Source organism: Lithobates pipiens, unplaced genomic scaffold, assembly GCF_037356315.1.
Source record: "Lithobates pipiens isolate NorthernLeopardFrog02 unplaced genomic scaffold, aLitPip1_a1.2 Scaffold_16, whole genome shotgun sequence".
Taxonomy (NCBI): Eukaryota; Metazoa; Chordata; class Amphibia; order Anura; family Ranidae; genus Lithobates; species Lithobates pipiens.
This window is the reverse complement of record NW_027507748.1, coordinates 564,045,316-564,060,371: the sequence shown is the minus strand read 5'-3', so window position 1 is coordinate 564,060,371 and position 15,056 is coordinate 564,045,316. Positions and strand designations below refer to the sequence as shown.

The 15,056-nt window shown below is 40.8% G+C and overlaps 1 protein-coding gene across 3 annotated transcripts in view; it reads right to left on the bottom strand.

Moving 5' to 3' along the window:
• The window catches only part of OS9 (OS9 endoplasmic reticulum lectin), a 125,115-nt gene that overhangs the window by 34,091 nt on the left and 75,968 nt on the right, over positions 1 to 15,056 (bottom strand). For 2 of the 3 annotated variants that reach the window (XM_077483634.1, XM_077483635.1), the window contains exons 10-11: positions 14,721 to 14,806; positions 10,371 to 10,592 (exon numbers count right to left, since the gene is read on the bottom strand). In XM_077483634.1, the coding sequence (XP_077339760.1) occupies positions 10,371 to 10,592; positions 14,721 to 14,806 (308 nt within the window). The remainder of the gene's footprint in view (positions 1 to 10,370; positions 10,593 to 14,720; positions 14,807 to 15,056) is intronic. The other variant, XM_077483636.1, reaches the window with a different exon arrangement.

Here is a 15,056-nt window from a genome sequence, read left to right as displayed (position 1 = left end):
ATGGCAAGCCTCATGTCTAGAGGAAACCAGGCACTGCTCATCACCTGTCCAATACCATCCAGCAGTATTTTTCAGCAGCAGGAACTGGGAGACTTTAGGATTGAGGAAATGATAAATGCAGCAATGTACAGAGACATCATTGATGAAAACCTTCTCCAGACCTCTCTGGTCCTCAGACTGGGGAGTACGTTCATCTTCCAACAAGACAACGACCCCAAGCACACAGCCAAGACAACAAAAGGGAGTGGCAACGGGATAACTCTGAAAGTCCTCGAGTGGCCCAGCCAGAGCCCAGACTTGAACCCAATGGAGAGATCTGAAAATGGCTGTGCACCCACACTTCCCATCCGACCTGATGGAGAAATGGGAGAAACTGCCAAAAATTGTAAAAAAAAAAAAGACAAAAATAATTTCAGAAATTTTCCCACCTTTAATGTGACCTATAAACTGTACAACTCAGTTGAACAACAAACAAATCTTTTAGGTGAAGGAAAGTAAAAATAAAAAAACAAAAATAATATGGTTGCATAAGTGTGCACACCCTTAAACGAATACTTTGTTGAAGCACCTTTTGATTTTAATACAGCAGTCTTTTTGGGTATGGGTCTGAGTATATCAGCATGGCACATCTTGACTTGGCAATATTTGCCTACTCTTGTTTGCAAAAACACCCAAATCTGTCAGATTGCGAGGACATCTCCTGTGCACAGTCCTCTTCAGAACACCTCACAGATTTTCAATCAGATTCAGGGATGGGCTCTGCTTTGGCCATTCCAAAACTTGAATCTTCTGGTGAAGCCATTTCTTTGTTGATTTGGATGTATGCTTTGGGTTGTTGTCATGCTGAAAGACGAAGTTCCTCTTCATGTTCAGCTTTCTAGCAGAAGCCTGAAGGATTTGTCTCAATATTGACTGGTATTTGGAACTGTTCATAATTCCCTCTACCTTGAAAAAGGCTCCTGTTCCAGTTGAAGAAAAACAGCACCAAAGCATGATGCTGCCACCACCATGCTTCACTGTGGGTATGGTGTTCTTTTGGTGATGTGCAGTGTTTTTTTGCACCAAATATCTCTTTTGGAATTATGGCCAAATAGTTCAACCTTGGTTTTATCAGACCATAACACATTTTCCCACATGCTTATGGGAGACTTTATCCAAGCCCAGCTAAATTCTGCAAAAATACACCTGTTTTTCTTTGTGAGAAAAGGCTTCCATCTTGCCACTCTTCCCCATAGCCCAGACATATGAAGAATACGGAAGATTACAGTCACATGTACCACACAGCCAGTACTTGCCAGATTTTCCTTCAGCTCCTTTAATGTTGCTGTAGGCCTCTTGGCAACCTCCCTGGCCAGTTTTCTTCTTGTCTTTTAATCAATTTTGGAGGGATGTCCAGTTCTTAGTAATGTCACTGTTGTGCCATATTGTCTCCACTTGACTGTCTTCACTGTGTTCCACGATATACCTAATGCGGGGCTGAGGAACCTGTAGATGGCGATCTACCAGTAGAACGTGGACAGGTGACTGGTAGGTCTCCATCTGGGTTTGCTTACCTGCCATTCCAAAGCATCAAACAGAGTGCAATGCAGAGGGACTACTTGTAAAGTTAGAGCTGTAGTAGGAAGCAGGTGCTGCATAAGCCGATGGCTGCTCTGTAGTTCCAGCTCCTGTCCCACACGGTGTGCTACCAACTGCACTCCACCTCTTATGCCAGGTAGCTGTCTCCAGAGTAGGGCCAGCAGGAGGAAATAAAAGATCTTCAGGTCAGTGTGAAGCAATAAACCAGGGCATAATAACATGGGGCAGCTTTCACACTGATGTGTTGCGGTTTACCCACACCGTGGGTGTAGTGTATCTGCAGCTTTCCTGCACTTAGCCATAGACTTAAATTATATGCTGCCGTTTTACCACTCCCAACGTCACATGTAAACAAGCTCTAAGGTGCTGCTGAATGCAACAAAGGGCTCATTCAAGCGCTGCTCCTCTGAAAAGCAATCAGAGTGTGTGTCGATAGGTGGTGAGGAGGCGAGATGTTGCCTTCTCATCACTGGATTTAAACCCATGATTGCTGTGCGTTTGTGACATGGTAATACTGTAATTAGAGGTATAAATCAGGTGTGAGGATGAGACACTGTGCCCGGTGATCTTAGACTTCTCCACTGTTCAGTTAGATCTCCACCTCTTTAAAAGTTTCCATATACCCCTGATCTAATGCCTTGGAAATTCTTTTGTACCCTTCTTCTGGCGGATATCTGATATACAACAATGAGATTCCTCTGATGCTTTGGAAGCTCTCTACAGACCATGGCTTTTGCTGTAGGATGCAACTAAGAAAATGTCAGGAAAGACCTATGAGAACAGCTGAACTTTATTTGGGGTTAATGAGAGGCAGTTTAAATTATGGCAGGTGTGTACGGACTCAGATTTAACATGAGTTTTAATGGGATTGCTTAATGCTAAACACAGCTACATCCCCAGTTAAAATATGGCATGCACACTTATGCAATTATATATAGAGATATATATATATATATACAGAGATAGAGATATATATATCTCTCTCTATATCTATCTCGAGAGAGAGATCGAGAGAGATCGAGAGATCGAGAGAGAGAGAGATCGAGAGAGAGAGAGAGATCGAGAGAGAGAGAGAGATCGAGAGAGAGAGAGATCGAGAGAGAGAGAGATCGAGAGAGAGAGAGATCGAGAGAGAGAGAGAGATCGAGAGAGAGAGAGATCGAGAGAGATCGAGAGAGAGAGAGAGATCGAGAGAGAGAGAGAGATCGAGAGAGAGAGAGAGATCGAGAGAGAGAGAGAGATCGAGAGAGAGAGAGAGATCGAGAGAGAGAGAGAGATCGAGAGAGAGAGAGATCGAGAGAGAGAGAGATCGAGAGAGAGAGAGATCGAGAGAGATCGAGAGAGAGAGAGATCGAGAGAGATCGAGAGAGATCGAGAGAGATCGAGAGAGAGATCGAGAGAGAGATCGAGAGAGATCGAGAGAGAGATCGAGAGAGAGATCGAGAGAGATCGAGAGAGAGAGAGATCGAGAGAGAGAGAGAGAGAGAGAGAGATCGAGAGATCGAGAGATCGAGAGATCGAGAGAGAGAGAGAGAGAGAGAGAGAGAGAGAGAGAGAGAGAGAGAGAGAGAGAGAGAGATATATGGAGATAGATATAGATATATAGAGATAGATATAGATATAGATATAGATATATATATATTTATATTCCCCCGCCCCTAAAAGATTTCAGTTTTGTTTTTCAATTGAGTTGTACAGTTTATAGGTCACATTAACCGCTTAAGGATCGCCACACGCCAATGTAAGTTGGCAGAATGGCACGCTGGGCACAAGCACGTACAGGTACGTTGCCCTTTAAGTGCCCAGCCATGGGTCGCAAGCGCGCCACTGGCGGCACACTCTCGACCCGCTCCAGAGATCAGTGACCGTGGCACCTCGATTTCCCACGATCGGGTCACAGAGCTGAAGAACGAGGAGAGGCAAGTGTAAACAAACCTCTCCTTGTGCTTCCTACTGAGGCTGTCACTGATCGTCTGTTCCCTGTTATAGGGAAAGACGATCAGTGACATCAAATGCCAAGCCACACCCCCCTACAGTTTAAAAAAAAAAAAAAAAAATGCCATAAAACTATCCCCTATTTTGAAGACACTAACTTTTGCGCAAACCAAATCAATAAATGCTTATTGCGATTTTTTTTTACCAAAAATATGTAGAAGAAGAAGAAGAATACGCATCAGCCTAAACTAAGGAAAAAAAAAAAGAACTTTTTTTTTTTTTTAGATATTTATGGGGGATATTATACATAGGACATTTGATTAATATCAAAAATATTTTTATTTCTTTCTATACATAAAACATTAAACCTTGATTGAATTGCATCAATCGATCCTAGATGTTTACACATTAACCAAAGATGACCCAAAGATCATCCTTATCTGCACAGTTCATACACCCTGACTTTCAACAAACAAAACCAGACAGACATACTCATACATACAACAATAAAACAGATAGAGGCGCCTCCTATGGCCATACATGTGGGGATATACCGAGTATGATCAAATTGTACCAATAATACGCTTCTATTTGGAAGCATGAGATAAAAATCTCTCGGAAATCTGCACATGTATGGTCATCAAAGTAGCAGTAATTGGAAATGGGGATAATTATGACCAGACAACGGTCCTAATTTCTCATTAGTACCTCCATTTATCTACATAGCATTTCTCTTCGGTTGAAAATAGGAATATCTCAGGCTCGTGATTGTAACAGTCTCATGAAGATCTCTCAGTTAGTTCAGTCAATTAAAACTCTGAGTCTCCTTCTACTTAATCACTTATAGCAAAGTGTAGCAAACCTGAAGCCTTCACTTTCAGCCTTTTGCAAGCAGTGGCATAAATGACAGACAATACTGAAAATGTAACAATCAATGGCAGTGAATTGAATATATTCAAATCCAGTTGTATTTAAAGTGCACTATTTGTCACACATGTCAGGCTTTCCTATGATACTGTGACTGAAAGTTCCATATATTCAGCGGTTCCAATATTACGCTTCCATTAGGAAGCATGAGATAAAAATCTCTCGGAAATCTGCACAAAATGCCAAATATGTCCCTATGTGGAAAGGGCCACAAATTTTCATGATGCAGAAGGCAATCATGAATTCGTAATAAAGGATTTAATAAATTGCTCAACCACAAAAGTGATCTATACGATAACGTGTCCTTGTCCTAAAATATATATTGGCAAAACAAAGAGCTCTAAAAGTCCGTATAGGGGAACATCTGAGGGATATTAGGAAGGAGAGGGAGAGGCAGAGAGATAAAGAACAGAAGGAGGAAAGGCCAGTCGCTAAACATTTTGCACAATATCATGAGGGAAAGACAGAAGGCTTTAAGGTCAAAGGAATCTATGCCTTGAAATTGTCGGCAAGAAGGTGACTTTGACCGCATTCTGTTACAAAAGGAGAAATGGTGGATTTTTACTTTAAAAAGTCTTGCACCTAAAGGAATGAATACGGAATTAAATTTACAATGCTTCCTCAATTAATTAAAGCTGTCGGCTATCTGCGGAATGCGCTGGCCTGTTCCTCCTTTGTTAGGGAGAATATATCCCCCCTCCCCACCCCCCTTTCCCTTCTTCCTTATTTTTCCCTCACCTTAAATGGGTTTGTTTCGTTTCTTTCTTCCTTTAACTTAATTCCCCCCCCCCCTTTTTTTTTTATATTATTTATTTTTTTATTTTATTTAATTTTTTATTTTTTTTCCCTTTTCTCCATCTTTCTTCCCTTTGCTTTCCCTTCTCCCTAACGATTTTTTAGTGGTAAAATGTGAATGGATGTATATATATGTCCTGTCAATATCTGTCTATTTAGAATAAAAGTAGCAGTTTAAATATTCCCTCTCCACTCAATGATCTATGGGCTAGGTAAATGGAATTCTCCCGGTCTTTGATAACAATAGGAAAGGGTTCATTTAAATGAAGTCTTTGGCCGCCCTCTACCAGGTACATGCTAATTAAACACACTATGGGAGGAACAATGGCGTATAAGGAGACTACAAAAAGGAAATGCCATTTGAATTCCCATACGTCCAGTTGAAGCTATGTGATGCCACGTTGCGAAACGCACTGACGTTTGTGTGGATAGTAGGCGCCCTTCTGGGCATGAATCAAAGTATTAGCAGTTTGAATCAGAAATATGGAATATCTGAATGAGTGAGCATCTGAACAGACACCTGTTTGAAAGGCTTCCGGTGCAGCTGATTGCAAAAGACCCTGGAGTGGATTCAGTATAACAGAGGTGGTGAGACTTGGATGTTATAAAACAAGTGGTGAAAGATCCTACACACATTTTTTTGGACTTTTGATCGACTAAAATCGTTTGTGGAGAAAGATTGCATCCAAGTATTCAGCTTGTCTGATGAACTGCCTGAGAATCTCATTTATATATTGACACAGCAAATCAGAGTAAAATCCCCAGGGTATGGTAAGTCAGTGTGTCTGAGAACCATTATTTTTTGATGCAAGGCATTTTTTATGGAAGCGCTGGATATATGGAACTTTAAAACAGTCACAGTATTATAGGAAAGTCTGACATGTGTGACAAATAGTGCACTTTAAATACGGCCGAGTTTGAATAGAATTAATTCACTGCCACTGATTGTTACATTTTCAGTATTGACTGTCATTTATGCCGCTGCTTGCAAAAGGCTAAGACCCCTTTCACACTGGGGCGTTTTTCAGGCGTTTTTCATGCGCTTTAGCGTTAAAAAAAAGCGCCTGAAAGAAGCTGCAACTGCAATCCCAATGTAAAAGCCCGAGTGCTTTCACACCAAGGCGCTGCGCTGGCAGAGCGTCAAAAAAAGTCCTGCAAGCAGCTTCTTTGCAGCGCTTTTGGAGCGGTGAATACAACGCTCCTAAAACGCCCCTTCCCATTGAAATCAATGGGAAGCGCTTGTAAAACGCCCGAAAAACACCTGAAAAACGCTATTGGCAGCAGCGTTTTGTGGGCGCTTTTAACCCTTTATTTGGCCACTAGCAGGGGTTAAAAGCGCCCCATTAACGCTCAAAAAACGCTGGTAAAGCACTGCTAGTTTCAGCGGCGCTTTACGAGCGTTTTTCGGGCGCTGACATTTCACATTGGGACAGCAGATGAGGCTTCTTTCAAGCGCTTTACAGGCGCTTTTTTTAATGCTAAAGCGCTTGAAAAACGCCTGAAAAACGCCCCAGTGTGAAAGGGGTCTAAAAGTGAAGGTGAAGGATTCACATGTCGGTTTCAGGTTTGCTATACTCGGCTGCAAGTGATTAAGTAGAAGGAGACTCATGGCTATAATAATTGACTGAACTAACAGATCTTCATGAGACTTTTAGAATCACAAGCCTGTGATATTCCTATTTCTATTAAAGAGAATTGCAATGTTGGTTTAATGGAGGTACTAGTGAGAGATCAGGACTGGTGACTGCTCATAATTATTCCCATCTCCAATTACTGCTACCTTGATGACCATACATGTGCAGATTTCCGAGAGATTTTTATCTCATGCTTCCTAATAGAAGCGTAATATTGGAACCTCTGAATATATGGAACTTTCAGTCACAGTATCATAGGAAAGCCTGACATGTGTGACAAATAGTGCACTTTAAATACAACTGGATTTGAATATATTCAATTCACTGCCATTGATTGTTACATTTTCAGTATTGTCTGTCATTTATGCCACTGCTTGCAAAAGGCTGAAAGTGAAGGCTTCAGGTTTGCTACACTTTGCTATAAGTGATTGATTAAGTAGAAGGAGACTCAGAGTTATAATAAATTGACTGAACTAACTGAGAGATCTTCATGAGACTGTTATAATAACGAGCCTGAGATATTCCTATTTTCAACCGAAGAGAAATGCTATGTAGATAAATGGAGGTACTAATGAGAAATTAGGACCGTTGTCTGGTCATAATTATCCCCATTTCCAATTGCTGCTACTTTGATGACCATACATGTGCAGATTTCCAAGAGATTTTTATCTCATGCTTCCAAATAGAAGCGTATTATTGGTACAATTTGATCATACTCGGTATATCCCCACATGTATGGCCATAGGAGGCGCCTCTATCTGTTTTATTGTTGTATGTATGAGTATGTCTGTCTGTCTGGTTTTGATTGTTGAAAGTCAGGGTGTATGAACTGTGCAGATAAGGATGATCTTTGGGTCATCTTTGGTTAATGTTGTGTAAACATCTAGGATCGATTCATGCAATTCAATCAAGGTTTAATGTTTTATGTATAGAAAGAAATAAAAATATTTTTGATATTAATCAAATGTCCTATGTGTTCACCGAAACCTAAGGTAGCTACTTTTCTTTTTTCCTGGTGTTGGTACGCAAGTTAAAAGCGGGACACAACAGCAGGGGAAAAGTCTCTTTTCTTTCTGACTATATGTTAGCGACGGCTTTGGCCTTGTAGACTCTGAGGAGTGACATAAGAACTTATTTCTTTAAGAGGGGCCCACTGCCACTATTTGGATCTATTCGGTAGTGACAGTGGATATGGTCATGTAATGGTATAAATAGTGGATATTTATTATAACAAAAGGTAAAAAATAAATGTGTTTTTTTCAAAATTGTTGCTTTTTTGTTTATAGCGCAAAAAATAAAAACCGCAAGGGTGATCAAATACCACCAAAAGAAAGCTCTATTTGTGAGAAAAAAAGGACGTCAATTATGTGTTTTTGTTTTCGCATGACCGCACAATTTTCAGTTAAAGCGACGCAGTGCCGAATTGCAAAAAGGGGCTTGGTCCTTTAGCTGGAAAATGGTCTGGGGGCTTAAGTGGTTAAAAAGGTGGAAAAAGTTCTAAAATGATTTATCTGCATATTTTTTTTACATCACAGAAACCTGACATTTTAACAGAGGTGTGTAGATGAGAAAGCGAGATATAGACATCACACACACACACAAAATAGACACAGTATATCATGGTCATGGTGTTGGTGACCAAACCTAATAATGCATTTTGGTAGCAATCAAACTCAAGAGCAGTGGCCAACCAAAAAAGTAGCCTTCCTAATAGATCAGAAACACTATTCAAGGTGATATCCTAAGTAAATAGACATATACACAATAGGATTACATGCAACTTGTAACCAGTGTCCATAACGCTGAAGCTGAATTGAGCTGTGACAGTTGTGTAACTGCCATCTAGTGGCAGTGAGTCATGCAGTCATGTCTCAGAGGGGGGGAATTCTTTAAAACACACATTAACAAATGTACTCAGCTCTCTAAAAATCACAAAGCTAAAGTAAAGAAAAACGCCAAACAACACCAAAAAGCAATCGTACTATCGCCAATTAGGCAAGTGTTTACCAACCTTAATCAATGGTAGCCATGAAGTCAGAAAAGTTGAACTGGAATTCCAAGCAAATTACCAAACATACATATGAAGTACACACCACAGAACATTTTAAAACTGGCACAGGATTTGGAATTTTATTCAACCAGTCTTATTTATTTACACACCATCATCGCTGCACAACCATAAAGATAAAGCCTCCTATGCATAATTAGATTTTCTGGGGAAAATTTGTCTGCATTTTGTTGCACGCTAGTCTCATATCGAAAGTGAAGAGGATAATCAACATATGAAAATTCTCGTATGCCAGAATTCAACTTTAGACGCGATGTAATGTATTGGATTGTTTTGTATGTATTCTTTAGTTTCCGAGCATGCGTAGTATTGCGCTTACAATTTTTTTGGGACGAAAACAGTACTAAAACAAAAACCGGACGTTGTGTTCACGTACGATAACATTTTTATAGCTTGCACATTGGTTTTGTCGTCCGAAAATTCAGAATCGGCTGTCAAAAGCACCATACTAACGATCCGAAAATTGGCAGATCATTTGAACAAAATTTAACCTCCAATTTTCTTAACATGTATACGGGCCTTTACGCTACTAAAGCTGGCCACAGATTTATCGAAATTCACTTGGTGTGGATGGGAGAGCTATGGCAGCTGAAATCCTAGGTCATCTTTACTGCTTCTTGAATCATCTCCCTGTTCATCGGTTATAGGCAATGTTGACTCATTACCCAATGAGCAGGCAGGAAGTATGGCGAGGACAAAGGGTACTCTACATAGCCGAACCAGAAAATAAGAATCCTGTCTTTATGGCTATGCAATGTGGCAGATGTATTTAAAATTACAAGACTGGACAAATAAATGTACAAATAAATTAGCAGGAAAAAAACATTACTATATACATTTCGGGATTTCCCTGGACCTCAACTTTAAAGAGGCGTTTCAGCCACCTGTGAAAAAAATAAATAAAGCCAGCAGCTACAACTGTAGCTGCCGACTTCTCAAAAAACAGCCACTCACCTGTCCCAAGATCCAGCGGTGTGCTCACCTCAGTTGCTCTTACACGCGCTCTTCGGTCCCCAGCATCTTTACTATGGGCACCCAGCTGTGACAGCTTTACTGAGCATGCACGAGTGGTGCTTCACATCGTGAATGGTGGATGCAGTCTTCTGGGACCTGTCCGTGTCCCAGAAGACTGTAAGGGGGGGGGAAGAGAACTTCAGTTTCTGAGCACTGCGGCACTCGGAATGAAAGTGGGAAGCAGGTACCTGTCAAAATCGGGTACCTGCTCAACCTCCCGCTCCTCAAAGTGCCAATAGCGCAAGAGGAGTGGGGGACGAGTCCTTAAAGCAGCACTTCCTGTTGGATGGAGATCCGCTTTAAGTCCTTCTTTGACATGGAACAAGAGGTAGAGGTAAGCTCCTGACTTACATATTCCTGCAAATATCCCATTACAGGGTTTCTTAAGACGTTTGTTATTTATAGGTCCTAGTAACTACCTCATCAATAATGTTGTTAAATTCCTTCTCCATCTCCGTTTTCACATTGTCCTTCATTTGGGATACATCAGACTTGGGAAGGAGGAAGTTTTCCAACTCTTTCTCAAATTCCTGCATGAGAGCCTGTTCGTCTTCATCCTCTGCATTTTTCAGCTCGTCAGCTGCACTTGATTCGGTTTCCGTCTGTACCTCTTTGCTCTCAGACACAAGTTTGTCTTCATCCTCCAGAGGAAAAAAACGTTTTTTTTTTTTTTTTTAGCAAACATAAATGTACCCTTTATTTTCATTTTAAATGCATCTAGCAGGAACCATATAAAATAAAGCAGAACTTCATGCAAATAGGGGGGGGTACAACATTTTGACAGGTACCTGCTGCCCACGCTGGACGCCTAGGCGATTGCAGCAGAAGTAGTTCTCTTACCACCCCCCCCCCCCCCTCCCTTTGTCCACAACCTCTTGGGACATGGGTCACAGGAGGATGTAGAAGCAGACAGCCCAGTGCGGCTCCAGATGTGAAGCCACAAGGAATCACAGCTAGCTTTCTAAAGTAAACATGTAGGGGGCATTAATACCAGCAAAGAGCAAACCTGGGTAAGGACAATGTTGGATCCCTGGACATGCAAATGTCCTTTTATGAAGAGTGAATTCAGAGTGGAACAGAGCTGCCACAGAGCTTTACATCTCCGCCAGCTCTGTTCCCACCTGCGGTAGAGGGCAGTGTGGTGGGCGATTCAATTCATTACACATCCCTTTTTTTTGTACAAACTTTATGTGAAGTATACAAAACGTATACTGCATTCATAGCAATGTACAGCGGCGCAATGCTCTGTGGTGCTGTACATTGCCATGTGATTAGGAACAGTGCCCTGCGATAAAATGTGTTGCAATATGAATGTGACACCTAGGAAACAATTGTTTCCTGTGTGTCCTTGCAGTGACAGATATTTTACAATGCAGTAAAACATGTTACAGCAAATTCACCCTAACCCTAGGTTCACACCTATGCGTTTTTTTTTAGTACATTTTGCAGTTTGCAGAAACACACTACAGTCCATTTAACATGATTTCCTATGGTACATGTTCACATCCATGCGTTTTTGGAGAGGGTCTGGGACTTTTTGTTTTGCGTGTAAAAGACTCAATGGCTGTGCACTGTAATGTGATTCTTAATGTGTTTTTTGCAGTGTTCATTTATCTGTTTAAACACTGTATATAGCTGGTTGTTAAGGAACAGCCGCCGAGTCAACAGCTGTCAGCGGGGTTCCCAGTTGACAGCTGAATGTAAAAATGTAAAGGGTCTATACCAGACCCTTATCTGAGTACGCAGCCCAGGGAAAGGGAGGGGACGAACCAACCCCCCCCCCCCCCCCCAGACACATCCCCCTCCCCGAACCATACCAGGCTGCATGCCCTCAACATGGGGAAATGGGTGCTTTGGGAAGGGGACTCTGCCTCATGTTGATGGGGATAAGGGAATCTTTCCCACAACCCTGGCCGGTGGATGTGGGGGTCTGCAGGCAGGGGGCTTATTGGAATTTAGAAACCCTCTTTAACCACTTAAGGACCGGGCCTCTTTCAGAATTGGCGTTTACATGTTTAAAACACTTTTTCTTGCTAGAAAATTACTCAGAACCCCCAAAACATTATATTTTGTTTTTTTTCTAACACCCTAGAGAATAAAATGGCGGTCATTGCAATACTTTTTTTCACACCGTATTTGTGCAGCGGTCTTACAAGCGCACTTTTTTTGGAAAAAATTAAACTTTTTTGAATAAAAATTATTTTATTTTTTTTTAATTGTGAAAGATAATGTTACGCCGAGTAAATTGATACCCAACATGTCATGCTTCAAAATTGTGTCCGCTCGTGGAATGGCGACAAATACCCACAAAAATCTCCATAAGCGACATTTAAAAAATTCTACAGGTTGCATGTTTTGTGTTACAGAGGAGGTCTAAGGCTAGAATTATTGCTCCTGCGCTACCGATTGGGGCGATACCTCACATGTGTGGTTTGACCGCCGTTTTCATGTGCGGGCGCTACTCACGTATGCGCTCACTTCTGTGCGCAAACTTGTCGGGACGGGGCGTTTAAAAAAAAAAAAAATATATATATATATATATATATATATATATATATATATATATATATATATATTTTTTTTTTCTCTCATTTATTTTACTTGATTTTATTTTTACACTTTTAAAAAAAATAAATGGATCACTTGTATTCCTATTACAAGGAATGTAAACATGCCTTGTAATAGAAAAAAGCATGACAGGTCCTCCTAAATATGAGATCTGGGGTCAAAAAGTCCTCAGATCTCATATTTTGACTTAAATGCAATAAAAGAGAAAGTCATTTGAAAAAACATGGGCGGTATGTGACGTTTTGACATGGCTTCCGCCCCCTCCTATGGTATAGAGACGAGTGGGGGCCATCTTAGCCTCACTTCGTCTCCATACTTAGCCGAGGAAAGGATTCGATCGCCTCTGCCACTAGCGAAGGCAAGAGGGGGGGGGGGTGGCACCTCTCCCATCGGCGAGAACGGTGATCTCGCGGCAAACCCACCGCGGAGACCACCGTTATACACAGGACCGCCTCCTGTAAAGAGGGATATCTCGGTTGTGGCAAGCCGCATAAATGTGAACTTAGATTTAAAGTTAGCAGCTATAAAAAGTCTACACACCCGTTAAAATGTGAGGTTTCTGTGATGTAAAAAAATGCAGACAGATGACATTTCAGAACTTTTTCCACCTTTAATGTGATCTATAAACTGTACAGCTCAATTGAAAAACAAGCTGAATTATTTTAAGGGAAAGAGGGGGGTGTAAGTAAAAATAAAAGACTAAAAGCATGTGGTTGCATAAGTGTGCACACCCTCATAACTGGGTATGTAGCTGTGTTCAGAATTAAGCAAATCACATTTAAACTCATGTTAAATAGGAGTCAGTACACCCCTGCCATCATTTAAAGTGTCTTCGATTAACCCCACAGTTTAGCTGGTCTTTCCTGACATTTTCTTATGCTTCCAAAGCAGCATCAGATGGATCTCATTGTTAAAAGATATGTCAGGAGAAGGGTACACAATTTCCAAGGCATTAGACATACCATGGAACACAGTGAAGAAAGCCATCAAGTGGAAAAAATATGGCACAACAGTGACATTACCAAGAACTGGATGTCCCTCCTAAATTGATGAAAAGACGAGAAGAAAATTGGTCAGGGAGGCTTCCAAGAGACCTACAGCAACATTAAAGGAGCTGCAAGAATATCTGGCAAGTACTGGTTGTGTGGTACATGTGAAAACAATCTCTCATTCTTCATGTCTGGGTTATGGGATAAAGTGGCCCGACAGAAACCTTTTCTTAAGAAAAAAAACATCCAAGCCTGGCTAAATTTTGCAAAAACACATCTGAATTCTTCCAAAAGTATGTGGAAAAATGTGTTCTGGTCTAATGAAACCAAGGCTAAACTTTTTGGCCATAATTCCAAAAAGATAGGTCTGGCGCAAAAACACTGCACATTACCAAAAACACCATACCCACAGTGAAGAATGGTGGTGGCAGCATCATGCATTGGGGCTGTCTTTATTTAGCTGGAACAGGGACCTTAGTCAAGGTAGAGGGAATAATGAACAGTTACAAATACCAGTCAATATTGGCACAAAAACCTTCAGGCTTCTGCTAGAAAGCTGAACATGAAGATTACTTCATCTTTCATAACAACCCAAAGCATCCAAATCAACAAAGGAATGGCTACACCAGATGATTACAAATTTTGGCATGGCCCAGCTAGTGCCCAGACCTGAATCCAATTTAAAATCTGTGGGGTTATCTGAAGAGGGCTGTGCAAAGAAGATGGAGTGTTTTTGCACAGAAGAGTGGGCAAATATTGCCAAATCAAGATGTGCCATGCTGATACAGCACTCAGTCTTTTTGGGTACACGTAACAAAATGAAAAGGTGGTTCAACAAAGTATTAATTTAAGGGTGTGCACACTTATGCAACCATATTTTTACTTCCCTCCACCTAAAAGATTTCTGTTTGTTGTTCAACTGAGTTGTACAGTTTATAGGTCACATTAAAAAGATGGGGAAAAAAAACGGTTCTAATTTATCTTTTGACAGGGGTGTGTAGAGTACTTGTAGCTACCGACTTTTTTTTTTTTTTTTTTTTTTTTTAAACTGACTGAAACCCCTCTTACAACAAAAGTGTAATATTTCAAATAATAAAGGGTGCTTGGTCAAAGGCAATGACATACCAGGGAAATGCACACAGCTTTATTTTTGTTTTTACATGTGCTCGTGTGGTTTTTAGCACCAAAGCACCTGATGGATACAGTAAATACCTTTTCAGGTTTTTTTAAATCTTCGATGAACTTCATTAAGTCTTCTTGATTTCTTATTATTCTGTAGCGGAGACTCTTGTGTGTGCCTAGAGTGATGAAAGGTAATGCTGTTTACTGATTATGCCTACATAAAACCATGCTAAATATTGAGAAAGGACACAGTTCATAGTAATCAATATGGTCACTTTTTATTACTGAATACATAGTGATGGCATTTTAATGCATCAGCAATTGTTTGCTTGGAGAATTAAAAATTCACCCTTCCTCCACATCAGACATCATATGCACAGTCTAGACTGCAATTGTCATTATAAAGACTGCAAAGATTTTCTGGCT